General features: G+C 33.7%; 2 protein-coding genes across 2 annotated transcripts; both read left to right on the forward strand.

Moving 5' to 3' along the window:
* Positions 1-235: 235 nt before the first annotated feature.
* LOC148205908 (uncharacterized) lies at positions 236-2,952 on the forward strand. Its single transcript, XM_088112441.1, has 6 exons — positions 236-581; positions 693-721; positions 764-2,014; positions 2,094-2,317; positions 2,387-2,644; positions 2,731-2,952. The coding sequence occupies exons 1-6, from the start codon at positions 236-238 to the stop codon at positions 2,816-2,818; spliced, it is 2,196 nt and encodes a 731-aa protein (XP_087968567.1). The 3' UTR covers positions 2,819-2,952.
* Positions 2,953-11,910: 8,958 nt separating this feature from the next.
* On the forward strand, positions 11,911-14,322 carry LOC124831020 (cytochrome b561 domain-containing protein At4g18260-like). The gene is made up of 4 exons (XM_088103931.1): positions 11,911-12,280; positions 12,435-12,599; positions 13,394-13,542; positions 13,655-14,322. Exons 1-4 carry the CDS (start codon positions 12,155-12,157, stop codon positions 14,001-14,003), a joined length of 789 nt encoding a protein of 262 aa, XP_087960057.1. The 5' UTR covers positions 11,911-12,154; the 3' UTR covers positions 14,004-14,322.
* Positions 14,323-14,552: the final 230 nt, after the last annotated feature.

Consider the following 14,552-nt stretch of genomic DNA (forward strand, 5'->3'; position numbering starts at 1 on the left):
CGAATTGGATACCACAAATATGAAGCTCAAATTGGAAACCGCAAATCAGGTTAGGGTTTATGTTTGATAATTTTATGATATGTATTTGTTGTATATGTTATCACTGTTGTCGCTTTATAGGGGGATTAAGTAGGGGTGAAAAGTTGTCTTGTTTTGATGGTTGATAGTGGTCCCATAGATATTAGTTTAACTTAAATTAGTGGTCCCCGTTTGCATTTGCAGGGTTGGGGTAGGGATGGGTGATGACATGTTTCAGGTTGTGGTCCATCACGGTGGGACCTTGATCAAAGAAGTCCCCTTTAAGTATATGGGCGGGGAGATAGTTTATTGGGACGTAGATCCCGATAAATGGTGTTATTTTGGAGTATTAGGTTCACTTAAAGATCTGGGTTACATGGAAGTAAAAGAATTATATTACAATATCCAACATGTTTTACATAAGCTTGATGATGATAAAGGAGCCATCAACATGATGAAGGTGGCTAATTATTTGGGGAAAGTGAACCTGTATGTTGTGCATGGGGTGGACGAACCAGCTATTGTAGAAAATGATGACAATGAGATTTTGTACCTATGTGAAGGTCCAGCAGACAGTGGTGAGGGTAGTGACATTGGAGGAGAAGCACATCTTGAGGGTGACAAGGAGGATGCTGAGAATGAAAATGTCTGGGAGGATGACAAGGAGGATGCAGAAGATGTTGAGGTTGAGAATGAGGGATTAGTGGAAGTGCACATTGAGGATGGAAGGGAGGATGGAAGGGAGGTTGAAAGTGAAGAAGAATTGGAAGTGGACATTGAGGAGGGAGGGGAGGTTCCTACTGAACAAGAAGTGGAAGTTGACATTGAGGATGGAGGGGAGGTTCCTACTGAACAAGAAGTGGAAGTTGACATTGAGGATGGAGGGGAGGTTCATACTGCACAAGAATTGGAAGCAGACATTGAGGATGGAGGGGAGGTTCATAGTGAAGAAGAATTGGAAGTGGACGTGGACAGTGATGATGAACCTGGAATGGATGATCTTAGTGGTGATGAGTATGTGGATGCAGACAATGATGAAGAAACCCAACAACAATGCAGGGGTTTGTCAGATGATGATTGGGAGTCTGATATGCTTGTAACTCCTGAAAACAGTTCAAGTGAGGAGGATGACAACGAGGATAGACTATGTATGGGTGGTTTCTCAAAATATACAAAACAGAAGTCCATGGCAGATTACAAGTGGGAAGTGGGCACCATTTTCAGTGGGAAGGAAGAGTTTAAGGATGCTATTAGAAGGTATGTTGTTCATGCTGGGAGGGATCTAAAATTTGTGAAGAATGATAAGCGTAGGGTGAGGGTGCGCTGCATGGGTGGCCAAGGGAAGTGCCCATGGGTAGCTTACTGTGGGTACTTGCCATCACGCAAAATTTGGCAATTAAGGAAGATAATTGATACTCACGGTTGTAGTAGGCAACTTAACATCAAACTAATGAATGCTCAGTGGTTGAGTGAAGAAATAGATAGGTCTTTAGTTGACAATCCTAACTTAAAGGTGAATGATATTCGTACTAAAGCATTAAGAAAATGGAATACAAATGTGTCAATATCCAAGGCACGAAGGGCAAAGTTAATTGCCACAAGACAGCTTGAAGGAGATTTCAAAGAACAGTATAAAAGGATATACGACTATGGACATGAGTTGTTGAGGTGTAACCCAGGTTCAACAGTGCAGATTAAAGTTGACTCTCATAATGGTGATACAATCTTCCAAAGAATGTATGTTTGTCTGAAAGCTTGTAAAAAAAGTTGTAGGCCCATAATATGTTTAGACGGATGTTTTTTGAAAGGTTATTACAAGGGAGAGCTTCTCACTGCTGTTGGTAGGGACCCAAACGATCAAATGCTACCACTTGCCTATGCAGTAGTAGAAGTGGAGAACAAAGACAGCTGGACATGGTTCTTGCAATTATTAATTGAAGACCTCGGGGGTAGTGAAGTATGTGGGGGGTGCACGTGGATGTCAGACCAGCAGAAGGTAAATATACACCTTATATTCAATTTTAGTTAATGCTTTGTTAAAGGATCTTGTTTTATGACTAAAATTATTTGTGCAGGGGTTGGTCCCAGCTATCCAAGAGCTTCTTCCTGGGGCAGAACAAAGATTCTGTATGAGGCACCTGTATGCAAACTTTAGAAAAAGGTTTGGTGGTCAAATTTTAAAAAACCTGATGTGGACAGCTGCCACAAGCACATATCCACAGGCTTGGGAGAGAGAGATGCTGAAAATTAAAGAAGTCAATATTGAAGCATATAAATACCTCATAGCCATTCCCCCGAGGTAACCCATTAGCCATTACATACAATTTACTATCCCTGATGCATTGTAACCCATTTGAGTGTGCAACAGGTTTTGGTCAAGATCTCGCTTCACAGGTCAAGCAATGACTGATACACTAGATAACAACATCAGTGAAGCTTTCAACAGTGTTCTTATTCATTCAAGAGGAAAACCTATTATAACCATGATGGAGGATATCGGAGTTTATCTCATGAAAAGGTGGGCCACCAATAGAACCAAGGTGGCATCTATGGAGTTCACAATATGCCCAAAGATAAAGAAGAGACTTGAGAAGGAATGTAATCTGTCAAGATTTTGGGTGCCAAGGTAATATAACTCAATTTATTTTATATACAAGTTATTTATCTACATTGTTGATGTGCTTCATTTCTTTCAGCTGGTCTGCACGAAAGATTTTTGAGGTTAGGCATACTTCTTCAGTTGGGAACAAGTTCACACTGGACCTGGACACAAAGGAGTGTAGCTGCAGAAAGTGGATGATTAGTGCCATTCCATGCTGTCATGCAATTGCAGCAATGAACTTCTCCAACGTTGATCCACAGACTTTTGTCCCCAATGTGTTCACAAGATCCACCTATGAAGAGGTCTATGCGTCCATCATTTTTCCACTCAATGGCCACCTACTATGGGAAACCACAAATTTCAATGATGTACTACCACCACTGATCAGGAAGATGCCTGGGAGGCCAAAGAAAAAAAGGAGGTTGGAAGCATGGGAGCTAACTAAAGATCAGACTCAAATGCGTGTTGGTGGCCATAAGAAAAAATGTAGTCTTTGTCGTAAGATGGGGCACAACAAGAGTAACTGCCCTTTAAAGCCCCAGCCAGCAGAAACAACACAACCATCACAGCCACCTCCAAGTTCCCCAACCCCTGAACCATCACAGCCATCAAGTCCCCAATCATCCCGGCCAACAAAATGCAAAGTCAGAAGAAAACATACTTAGATGCAAAGTCAGAAGAATTGGGTTATTAGATATTTAAATTTCGTGGTGGTGTAATATGTACTATTTGTTACATGGTGGTGTAATACATACTTAACTTACTTACTGAACTGATTTTCTGTATTTCTTTTATGTGTCGTAATGAATGAAACTGCTTTTATGTATTTGTTTTATGTATTTGTTTTATGTATTTGTTTTATGTGCCAATATTCAGCATCATATGCATTATTTGGGTGACCTTTGTGAACAGTTTTAAAGCAAATGGGGGACTCATTTCAACATTTTTAAAACATCAGGGGACTGATTTAAACATTGTTAAAACATCAGGGGGACTGATTTGAACATTAATCACTAAAATTTACTCATTAAAATAGTCAATACGTAATACATTGAATTGCATAATTCATCTTACACCTTACAATCTAACTAAATGAACCTAAACAGAACCTGAACAAGGCACACCACAATACACACACACAAAGCTACAACTAAGATCTTCATCATTTTCTGCAAGTCCTGCACTGAATTTTCCAGCTGACTTATCCTCCTCACCATTGTGCAATCTTTTTCATCAACTTTCTCTTCAACACACCACTTGAAAAAGTTACACGAGCTGCCAATTGCAGATCCACCCTGTTATTCACCAAGTTATGGAATCTATCAACAAATGCATCATCAATTCAAAAAAACTTTAACTCAAAAGGGTATAATTCAAACCTTGTAACGTGGACAACCCCAGAAATTTCTCCCAGCATTCTTCGTAGTTCTCGCCACTTTGGTTACAGCAACATCACCACAGTAACAAGTAGGGATTATCCCACCTCCTCTCACACCACAACCATGGGACCACCGAGAAGATCCTTTGCCCCAACTTCTCGAACACGACGAACACCCTTCAGAAGAAGAAGCCATTCGTATCCCAAATTAGCAATTTCTCTAAAACTCCTGAAACCCTAACTTCTGATTTCCTAACCTCACTAATATTACCAAATTTATCCTCTCACAGCCACGTATCACCCTCTCACTGCCACGTATTACCCACACAAAGCCACGTAGCTAACTTCAGTCCACCCTGTCAGCTGCTCCGTTAAAAACTTAACGCCGTTTCCAAAAAGAACTTGATTGCACACTTTTTACAAAAGATGGGATCACATTGAACTTCTAGAAAAAGGTGGGACCACATTGAACATTGGCCCCTTTCTAGGGACCAAAAGAGGTATTAAACCTAATAGTAATTGATACGCGGTTAGTTTTGATAAACTCATAGATAAGTTGGTTAAGTCACCTTTTATATATATATATATATATATATATATATATATATATATATATATATATATATATATATATATATATATATATATATTTAAATGCATACATTAAAATGTATTCAGTTATAATCTGTACAGTTGTTTAACGATGATCTGATTGTAAAAAAGTACTCGACCGTATAGCGTACAGTTATGAAATCCAAATTCCTTCCAACCGAGTAAAATATATATTAATTATTTGAAGTTGAGCATGATTTTTTGTTTTTGGAAAAAGTTATGAATTTTAAGAGAAAAAAAAATATTTTTCCCTAAAAGTTAAAGTTAGTTTAAATATAGGAGAACAAAAAGAAAATTTAGAAAACTTAAATATTTTTCTTACAATTTAGTTTGCCATTAATCTATTTAAATACTATAATTTTTTTCTTATTCTTTTGAAAATTCATATAAAGAAATTCGTCTAAATATAATATGTACTGAAATATTTTTTGAGAAAAATGCATTATTTCCACTTCCTTTTAGTCCCAATCTTCCATACTTTATACGTTATTAAAGGAAAAGAAAGTGTAGGGAATTTTTATGAATTATAATTAACGTTCATGGTGATATTGACTTTATGCCAAATCTTGAAAACTATGGCACTGTAATGATTGCAATTATTATTCAACATTTGTCCTACTCGAATTATTGATTGAATATATGGTCTGCCACAAACAATACGACTTAGTTTTAAAATAGACCAAAAAAGTTAACTTTATTCATAATTTTGGGTCTTTCTGTATATATCACCCTTATTAAAATATAATTAATTGATGCATACATAACAATAAAACTTTGACATTAACTGCATTTTGATGACTATGATTAATTTAATCGTCAACATTCAATCATTTTATATCTTTCTTTCTCGACGAGGTTTTTAGATTAGATAGTAACAAAATCCCTTTTTATCTCTTTCATACAAATATTTATTCATTGGTTTATTCACTTCACATTTCTTTTAATGACATATACTTAGCTTGCTGATAGTACTCTTTTAATGACGGAACATGTAAATTGGAAAAATTGTAATTAAATCCAGCTCATTTTTTTGAATTAAGAAGTTGAGAAAACAAAAAACTAAGTGCATCTTTCGAGTTAGGTTTCCATGACAACTTAGCGGTTTAAAGAAATTAGAAATAACCCATCAATAGACCCCAAACCTTCTTAAGTACAAATCTATTACTTTAGAATCTTCCTATTCAAAACCTCTAAAATGAACTAAAAATCATACAAAACACATTCTATTAACTACCACATAGTTCTACACCATATTTCTACTATCTCAAAGCTCAAACAAGTTTAACATGATCATACAACATACTCAAAAACTCAATTCCTCTCATTCGACCCTTACTTCAAAATATTGCCTATCAAAACCCCCTCTTAAGCTTCAAAATCAACCTATAACTCAGCCTACTCTTCACTTCTAAATACAACATCAATTTTATACCATATATACATCATAACAACAACATCCACAAGCTCATTCAATTCTCAAACCAGAATCATCAATGTCATTATACATAAATTAACTAAGCACACTCATCAAAACATGATTAACACTAAACGATCATTTTAACTATAAGCAGCTCAACATACATTAACTTTTAAATACTATTATCACAATTTCAAGCTTCATAATTTAGATTAAAAATGGTAACTAGCTTCCTTTCCTGATTAGGAAAACTTCCAAGGCTTTAAACAACGTACTACCCCTACCTTAACTCTAGAAACTCTAAAAAGTCCTACAAACCACAACATCGTGATCAAAGTAAGTCTTTAGGACCATCAATCTACAAGGAGCTAGAAAGAGAGATTAGATGACACATGCGAGAAATTCCAATTGCATGTGTCTTAAACTAAGAATTAAAGAAAAAGAAGTAGAAACTTACTTTCTCTATAAGGAAAATTGATCGATAGAGGATGAAGAACTCACTGTTGTGATCTCCTAGACACTTCTTGATTGTCGAATAGATATCTCAGGAGTAAAAAATCTTAGAGAGAATGGAGAGGGAACTCAGAGAACGAGTTTTAGAGAAATGGTGAGTGTTTTAGATGATGAACATTTATGAAATTATATTTACATTATTGAATTATTTTAACATTAAAATACTATGTCTCATTATTTTAAAACACATATCTATTCTAATATTCTATTTTCTAGGTTCTTACAAATAACTCAAAGATAACCCAAGTATAATGATAACACCATAATCATAGTTTCGATGCCTTGAACCCCAAAATTCACAGTAATTGCAAAAATGGTTAAATCCCCACATGAAGTAAAATAAACTAATATTATTCAATACTATTTTTCACAAGCCCAAAATTAAGAAAACATGTTTATAATGCCTATTGCCAAAACAAAACCAATATAGATATGGACTAGTCTATGTTCGAACACATCACACATAAGTTCTAAACAATTACACCAAACCAGACCCACCATCACAATTATCTTTACTACAATCATGCACAACAAATCATATATATATATATATGTGTGTGTGTGTGTGTGTGTATATATATATATATATATATATATATATATATATATATATATATATATATATATATATATACCACACAAACATTTAATATAATAATAAAATAATTAAACACATTTTATGCACACACCAAGAATTAAACCCATGAACACCAACCTATAACAAGGTATTCTAATCATCTATGATATACTTCACTTCAATAATACTTATCTTCTATTATTTTAATTCATGGTACCCACGCTCATCACCTTTCTAGATAACTATTTTTTCTGGGTCCTACAGTGATTTCCTTTCTTTTGCCTTATGTTGACTGACGCTATGGATGTGCAATAGTGAGATCTATTTGTAGAAATTGAGTACTAAAGTGTGTCACCAAGGTGTTGAAGAAATTAATAGATAAAGGAGGAAGTCGAGTGAACTAGTTCAAGGTCGTTCCTTTAAGGGAGGTAGGAAAAAGTGTACACATAACAAAATCACTGTACAAACTAACTTGTGTGACATAAATTTCAATGCGTTCATTTGAGAGTAAATCGCAATCGTTTATGGTCAGGGACTTCCAATTACTTGATAGAGTTTCCATTATCTCATGAAAGGATGCTTATGGCTCCTTCTAGGGGTTGTGAAAGTGTTTAAGGTGCCATCTGTTTGCTGATTCGTGGCATAACCACTTTTCTCCGCCATTTTAGGTGTTGGTCGAGGACAAGATACTTTGTTTGTTGTTGGGGTGGTGACGCGTTTGCTTTTTTCATGTTTCACCTCTTCCACCTTTCTCTTCATTCTTGCATTCTCTTCCGTCAACGCATCCATCTCTTCGGCACTCCTTTTCTTGAACTCTGCAAACTCCTTCTACATCTTTAATAATAGGGCCATTTTTTCTTCACAGAGCATATCTCGATCCCATGATGGGCGTTAAATGTTCTTATCAAACCGAAATCACACTGTAAGGACTCCACAAAAGGTTATTTACACTATTAGGCTTCTATTCGAAATATCTCTTTTCAGCTTCTAGGTATTATGAGATGTTCATAGATACAAATATCATTCTCATTCAGGAAGGAGTGTGCCTGTAAAAAATACTTTGAAACCTAAATCAGGTAAATATATCAAGTAATAACAAAAGTTATAATAAATATATAATTAATTATCTCAATAACAATGATATTTATATTGACTTTACGTACTTTTGTCTAGTTAGGTCTAGACTGCCGAGATGATTACCTTCCTTAATTTATTTAAAATTTTGCTAATTCATTTTATTTGTTAATTTTTTGTTAATTATGGTTAGTCCTTTTTTGTCCTAATCTCTACTAATGGTTCATCGTTGGTACCGGTCGAGATACTCTTACCAATATATATTACTTTGTCGAGTCCGTGATCCCGATCACATATATAATATAGTAACACCAAAATAGACCTGATTGCCCTGTATTATTTCTGGGAAAAAGAATATGGTTTAATGATTACTTATTTATATTGGTGATGAGAGTTTTGTATTGAAACTGAGTGATGTTAAATGATAATTAGACTTTGTTAAATAGGTGTTGGTGTCATGTCATTCTACTGCGTTAGCACGATTCCAGCAATTTGAGATTTAATGCGAACTAGGAAGAAAAGACTAATTATTATAGAATAGACATTGACTAAGAAAACGTAATTTAATTATAAAAAAAGGACAAAACATATTATTTAGATATAAAATTTTACAACATTATGAGATTAATTTAATTATTTAAAATAATTAATTTTAAATTTCATTTAAAAATGTTAAAAGTTTTAAATTATTTATATTTTTTTCTTTTAAATCCATATCTCTTATATTGATATGACTGCTCAAAAGAAGTCCAGATTTATAGACTTAACCAAAGTTAAGGGCATGATCACTTATATTATTATTTTTTATTAATGTTAATAATATATATTTTTTAAATTAAAGTCGTTCAAAATCAGTACAATTTTTTTGTAGATATAATCAAGCTCAAGACGACATCAATTTAATATTATTTTTTATTAATGTTTATAAATATTTTTTTAAAATTAAAGTTGATCGTAGGTATTTTTTAATTATTTTATTATTAAACTTTTTTTTTAATATAAGTTAATTATCAATTCATACACTTTTTTATTCAATATCAATATTTTTCTTTCCTGATCTCAAACATCTTTTGTTAACATTAACAATTATTACTTTTAGATGGTGTCACTTAGGATTTAACATTTAGGAAGTTATGTTGAAGTCTGTAGTGGTTTTTTAATCAAGGTTTAATCCTTTTTGACGTCCCTATTTGTGTAGGAATGTTTCAGATATGTCCTCGTTTTCTAAAGTGTATCAAAATGGTCCTTAATTTTGAAAATTGATATCAATTGAGTCCTTTCCGTTAAGTTGGCTGGACGACGTTAAAAAAATTGATGAGTGAGATGCTGAGATCACGAACGAACGCTCGTCCACCAGCGAACGAACGCTCTTCGACCTCTTACCGCTGGACGACCGTTCGTTCCACACTGGACGACCGTTCGTTCGGTGGTCGCCGAGCGTTCGTTCGCTGGTGGACGAGCGTTCGTTCGGTGGTGGACGAGCGTTCGTTCGTCATCTCAGCATCCCACTCATCAATTTTTTTAACGCCGTCCAGCCAACTTAACGGAAAGGACTCAATTGATATCAATTTTCAAAATTAAGGACCATTTTGATACACCTTAGAAAACGAGGACCTATCTGAGACATTCCTACACAAATAGGGACGTCAAAAAGGATTAAACCTTTAATCAATGTATGTAAAGTTGAAATATAAACTTTTGTATTTGATAATAATTAAAATTAAAATGTAATAAATTTGAATTATATTATTCAAATAAAATATTAGAAAACTATATAATTCTGAAATGAAAATAATTTAAATTTAATATATTTAAATTTCTAAAACAAACGACAAAATTGTCTATTGAAACAGAAGGTAAAAGTGAAATAATTTATAATTGAACTAATTTTATGTGCAAATTAATGACTTTTGAAACAAACCATTTCTTGCACATGTAAACACTGAACACATTCATCGACGCATCATAAAATATTTACTACTATTGTTATTTATATAATAAAAATATCTAACTTTTAAGCTATGAACACTTTTCAGAAGACAAATATAAGTAAAATGAAAAAAAAAAAAACATGGTGGGCGTCGCAAATGTTTTTAACTTTTTCTTAATTCTTCTCTAAACATTCATAGAAAATACTCAAAATCCCCCATCGATAGACACCATCCAGTTCTGTAAATTGTATTCCTTTTACCCTATTTTTGTAATTTACGTTTGCATCTCATTATACAAAAAGCGGACAAATTCAAAGGAAGTTATTTTAATACTTTTACACTAAAAGATAATGCGCAAAGAAATGAAAATGTGGACAAGTCTTTGTATGCATTATGGCATTATGAGTTCATTACAATGGAAGAAGAATATTTCTATACTCTAAAGCAACTACTGAGATTATAACCAATTGTTTTGTTGTATCATACTCTCCCATATTTGAAATTGACTCTCTTGTACGTCGTCCTTTTCCTTAACAAAATTATTCTTTTTGACACTTATTTCTTGAATTATCTTTGTGATGTTTTTCTTTGTGACATTATCTCTCCATTAAAATCATTGGTATACTTAGTTGTTGACAAATGAGGTACTATTTAACAAAATTAGCAATGTCTTTATGCATACCATGCCATTGAAATTGAGCAGCAATTTTAAATGTTTTAAATGAGATTATCACGTCAGACTATATACCTATATATCATAATAAAAAAACCAAAGACATTTTTTCAACATCTCCTGAAAAACTTCAATCATTAAGAATTGGAATGTGATTGCAGCATTCTTCAAACCAAATGTCATTAGAAGTCATTCATAGTTTTCATTATGGGTACCGAATGATGTTTTATGTCCATCTTCATTTTTTTAATAAGATCTGATGACAATTGGACTTCAGATCAATCTCTCCCCACACCCATGCTTGACATTCTTCTTAACCGAATTATTATATATGACGCTTTATTTCTTGAATTGCTTTGTATTGTTTTTCTTTGTGACAACTTATAATTATAATATATATATATATATATATATATATATATATATATATATATTCTTAGTTCTAAATTGGACTTTGATAATTTACCTCTTGGTGGCCAAATTTTGGAAACGAGAAATAAAATATATGTAAAATCACTACAATTTAGTATCCTCAACAATGTTACGAAACTAAGGATAAATAATAAACACATAGTCAACACTATGACACAATATTACAAAACGTTTTAGATGGACTAAGAGCATTATATTGTATTCAGAAAGAAGTTGGATTCTTGCCATTAATAAAGGGTGGTATTTTGAAAATATCGTTTCCATAAACAACCATCTTATAACAATACAATTCGTAATGAAATTTAAAAAATTATATTATTATAATAAAATTATAAATAATTATGCATATAATAAGGATTTTCAAAATAATGGAAGAAAGCAATAATTGAAAGCAAGAATACAATGGGTATGGAGTGGTGATGCCGGTTTATGTTGTCCACTTTATGTTACCTTTACAAAATGTTGGTGTCAGTTTCTCAAGTCAAGTGCATTCCTGTATGTTTTTGACCTCTTCGTTTCACAATTCAACTCGTCCATGACAATGTAAGCAAATCTCAACCAACCCCACCTTCAAATGAACAAACTTTAACCTTTTTTAGATTTTACTCACTTCTTAATACTTCCAACGTTTACACTCAACTAACCCATGTTGGATTTAGGTCAATTAAAGCACCATTGCACTTTAATTAGTATATTCATATTACATACTTTTGTAAAGCTTCTTATACAAAAAGTAGAGGAATGAAGTCCTTCACCACACTTTAAAAGCTCCCTTAGCCATCCCAAAAAACAATCATATCCTAAACCATCATCAAAACTCAAAGAGAGAGAGAGAGAGAGAGAGAGAGAGAGAGAGAGAGAGAGAGAGAGAGCTCTTAAGGGTAGCCATTTGTAGGCTCAGTTTTTCCCTCTTGTTGGGTTGTGAGAATGCATACCCTTTGGAAACCATTGGCTTCATTTTATGTTTCTGCTCTTCTATTCAGTGACTGCATGGCCTATGAGGAGGGCAATCACTCTAGTAGTCACAACAACACAAATAACAAAGTTTACAAGGTAGTACCTCTTTCTTTGTAGTTTCATTTATAACTTTTCATCATCTTCATCTGCTTCTTCTTCACCAAACCAATGCCCCTTGATTACATACATGATTATCACAAACTAGTAAACTTCATTTGTTTGGCTAACACCCCACCTTTTACTATATCAGATGAATCGACAGAAGACATCTGATATTGCAGTACATGGACTGCTACTGTGGGCTTCAACTGGTTTTTTAATGCCACTGGGAATACTTCTCATCAGAGGGTCCATTAAGGCAGAACCCGGATCTAGAAGGAGTAAAGTGCTCTTCTATCTCCATGTTGGTTTTCAGGTCATTTCTCTTCTATTTCTTCTCGTAAAAGCTATTCATACTTTAGCATGCACGTCACATACATGTAGGGAAAGTATAGTACCATGAGTGGAGCTAATTGATCTTCACCCTTCTACCATTTATATGTCAAAATTGGTTTTACTCATGCCAAATCTTGACCATAAGATTGATTTGATGTTACTTCTCTAACCTCTCACGTTATTATGCTGAAGTGTTGATTATGCTGTAGAAAGTTCAAAAAATAGGAGTAGTGGCAATATAGTAAGTAGACTTAGAGTATGAGATGTTTCTTGAAAGTTACATCATGCCATCATTAAGTTTTTGATTTTTGTTTTACAACATAATCATAACTTGCTTTAACTTTAGTAGTGGGGTGTACAGAGCTTTTTTCGATGATCTATTTTCCTTTCGACCACACCTTCATATTGCTTTTTTTATTTCTTTTAGTTAACCACTATGTCATGATTATCATTTGAATTGAGCTAATTAGGAGTTGTTATACATGTAAAGTCGCAGAGAATTTTCTGTTCTTTTATACCTATGTGCCTTTCTACCTTAGTGCACAAAGTGCTTTTTCTTATTCTCTCTTTCCCTTTCAGACCACAGGCTTTATATTACTTTGGCTCCTTTAAGTTAACAAGTTTGATCATCAACAAACTTAACTATTCAAGAATTAACATACATTCATATTATCTGTGGGCTTCTGTTCTAATTTTGATGCATTGTATATACAAACATACAGTTTTTTTTCCTTGAATTCTTCATTGTTCACAGTCTAACATTTCATCGAACAGATGCTTTCAGTACTTCTTGCCACAGTTGGAGCTGCAATGTCCCTGAAAAAGTTTGAAAATTCATTTGATAACAACCATCAGAAGTTAGGCCTGGCACTTTATGGTGCTATATTGGTGCAAGGCTTGATTGGATTTTTCAGACCACACAGGTTCATTCATCAAAATTTTCACTTGGTTTTACAAACCTGCTAAGCTCATTATTCCAAACAGCAAACTTTGCCTAGTATAGTAATGTTATATAATTTGTAACTGAGTTTGCAGGGGAAAAAAAGAGAGGAGTTATTGGTACTTACTACATTGGATACTGGGAACAATAGTTTCTCTTGCGGGGGTCATCAACATTTACACTGGTTTGAAAGCCTACCATAAGAGAACCTTAAAAAGCACCACACTTTGGACTATCCTTTTCACTGTGGAAGTCACTATCATTGGATTGGTTTACCTCTTCCAAGACAAAGTGGAATATATGAAAAAGCAAGGAGTGATTATAGGAAGTGAGTCGTCAATTCTGTCATCTATCCAAGACATTCCTCAAAGCCAAACTCAAAAGGAGTTGTTACCGGTTGCATGTGGAAGAAAGAGAAATGCACTTGAGAATTTGTTTGACTAATGACACTTCTTTCTCTCTCTTTAGATTACATTTTTTAGAGGGTATTGGTTTGTTTTCACTTTGGTTTTTGGTGCCTGCACTTTATGCAAGTGGGAGCTGATTTTATGAAGATAGAGTGCATTCATCAAAAGGTGAAGTTTGATTGGTGTATGTTATCTCTTTTCTTGTATTTTTTCTATGCACATACTTTCACATGTATTACGAATATTATAAGTGTGCGTGTGGACACTGACCACAGAATGTATAGACAGTTGTGGAAGCAGTCTTTGAATATTTGAATATGATTTTGGAATACATGATTAGAAGCAAATCTTTATGACATATTTTTCTTTTCTTTAGATTTTGCAACATAAATAAGGGTCACAGAATCACAGTATTTCAAACGAAAGCCTTGGTTCCTTCGCTTATTCACCAGTTAGCAATCATGAATACTTTCAACTCAAGCACTCTGTTTATAACTATGCTTAAATTGATGACATAACTCATAGAGGCTATCTTCTTTTATTAAATTATTAGGCAAGTTTCTCATAAACATTCTTCATATAGAAA

The sequence above is a fragment of the Vigna umbellata genome, chromosome 1, assembly GCF_029865625.1.
Source record: "Vigna umbellata cultivar VRB3 chromosome 1, Vumbellata_1.0, whole genome shotgun sequence".
In the NCBI taxonomy this organism is placed as follows: Eukaryota; Viridiplantae; Streptophyta; class Magnoliopsida; order Fabales; family Fabaceae; genus Vigna; species Vigna umbellata.